This window comes from Lycium barbarum, chromosome 3 (assembly GCF_019175385.1).
Source record: "Lycium barbarum isolate Lr01 chromosome 3, ASM1917538v2, whole genome shotgun sequence".
Lineage (NCBI taxonomy): Eukaryota > Viridiplantae > Streptophyta > Magnoliopsida > Solanales > Solanaceae > Lycium > Lycium barbarum.
Window position 1 is genome coordinate 4,608,048 of NC_083339.1, and position 1,747 is coordinate 4,609,794.

The window sequence follows — 1,747 nt, forward strand, 5'->3', positions numbered from 1 at the left end:
AGTGTTTTAAGTAGGTCAAACTCCTTTCGAGACCAAAAGAAATGTGATCTCAATCAAGTCCTTTTATAGACCCTAAGAAGTAATCTAATTACATAATATTTAAAAATGTTAGGAATCAAAGCAGGAAAAGTAACATTGATGGAACGACAAATCGCACCTTATAATAAAGTGACCAGCTATAAGTTTTTTAAATATCAACAATATTCTTCAGATAAAAAGAAATATATCTGGAAAGCCATCATGCTTTAAAAAATAGGAGGACTTTTTTATGGTAGTGCGCACCGATATGCTAAAAATTAACTTTTGTCAAAAGGCGATAGTTTCATTGATCTTCTCGTTCAATGAAGAAAAATTCTGGAATATCCTGTTTTCATGTCTAAATAGAATTTAACATTTTGAAATCAAACTTTTCAACTTTGATGATGATGACACCTTACATGCTTGTGCTCATGGAAGGTTAATTAAAGAAAAGATTGGTTATATCTCTAAAACTTCCTACCTATTGGCCATATTTTTAATGTTATTAAATAATGAGATTTAACTTTGAATTTGTTTAAACATGTATGATGTAGGAGAGGAATATTAGAAAGCTCCACTTAGTGTTGTTCAAATTAACTTCTTTAATAATGTGCATTTTAGATTCTTAATGTCAAGCAAAAAGATCTGCTGAACATAGCTCTTAACTAGTCTTGAGCTTGAATTGGATATATAGACCGAAGTCTTTTCGCTATCCGATAAACTAGAAAATATCGTAAAGACTTGCTGTGTTAGTAAGATTGTAAGAGAGTCACATAGTTCAAACAATACACTCACTACTAAAAATTTGATACAGCACACAATTATTTTAACAAACAACTCAAATATCAACTATCATAAATGGAAATCACTATTGAATTCAAGTAAGATAATCAAATTTAAACACTAAACTTAACAAAAACTAAATAAGAACATTCAAGAAATATGAATTTAAACTTAATTATTTCATTATACGGGGCCTCGATATATTAGATATCACTATATGCTTAATTCGCATCTTCAGGAGGGGATTGTGCAGAGGGAGAAGCACCATTTGTCAACTGCATCAAACGATCTTTCAAACCAGCAACAGTGGACTTCAACCAAATCTCATGTTTTGTCACCTCCTCTACATCAGATTCCTTGATGGATTCCCACAATCTCATCTCGTCAGTCTCATCATTTTTTGGAATATCATATTCGTCAAGTTTAACTTTCAGTTCATTCGCTTTGTTCCGAGAGTTTTCAGCAGCAAGGCTATTACTTTCACTTGACAACGTATTTGGATTTAAAAAGCGATCAATAACAACATCAACCGTACGGTGAAAAAAAGAGTAAGGCTTACCGGTGGGAGAAAACATTATTATTCCTATATCAAGATCGTCATATTCTCCAATCAATTCGCTAGCTTTTTTATACAGACCTTTCCGACGCTTTGAAAATGCCGCGTATCGGGCTTCTTCCTTTTCTATTTTGGCCATAGGGATCTTTTGACGTCCTAGCGATTTTTTATCTGCCATAACTTGTTTTTTGAGGAAGGATAAAGAAAATTATAAGTTTATTGATGAGAGTCTCAGGGAAATGTGTTGCTTCTAAGAAATGAAACAAGATGATTATTTATATATAAAATTCTTCACAATTATGGTAAGTGATTCTAGCGAAATCTTTTCACCATGTAGAAAACTATAGTAGCGAAATAAATTCATATTGATGCTTAAAATACATTTTTGCA

General features: G+C 31.9%; 1 protein-coding gene across 1 annotated transcript; it reads right to left on the minus strand.

Moving 5' to 3' along the window:
* Window positions 1-1,022: 1,022 nt before the first annotated feature.
* On the minus strand, window positions 1,023-1,535 carry LOC132629777 (agamous-like MADS-box protein AGL61). Its single transcript, XM_060345130.1, has one exon. The coding sequence runs from the start codon at window positions 1,533-1,535 to the stop codon at window positions 1,023-1,025; it is 513 nt and encodes a 170-aa protein (XP_060201113.1).
* Between the last annotated feature and the right edge of the window lie 212 nt (window positions 1,536-1,747).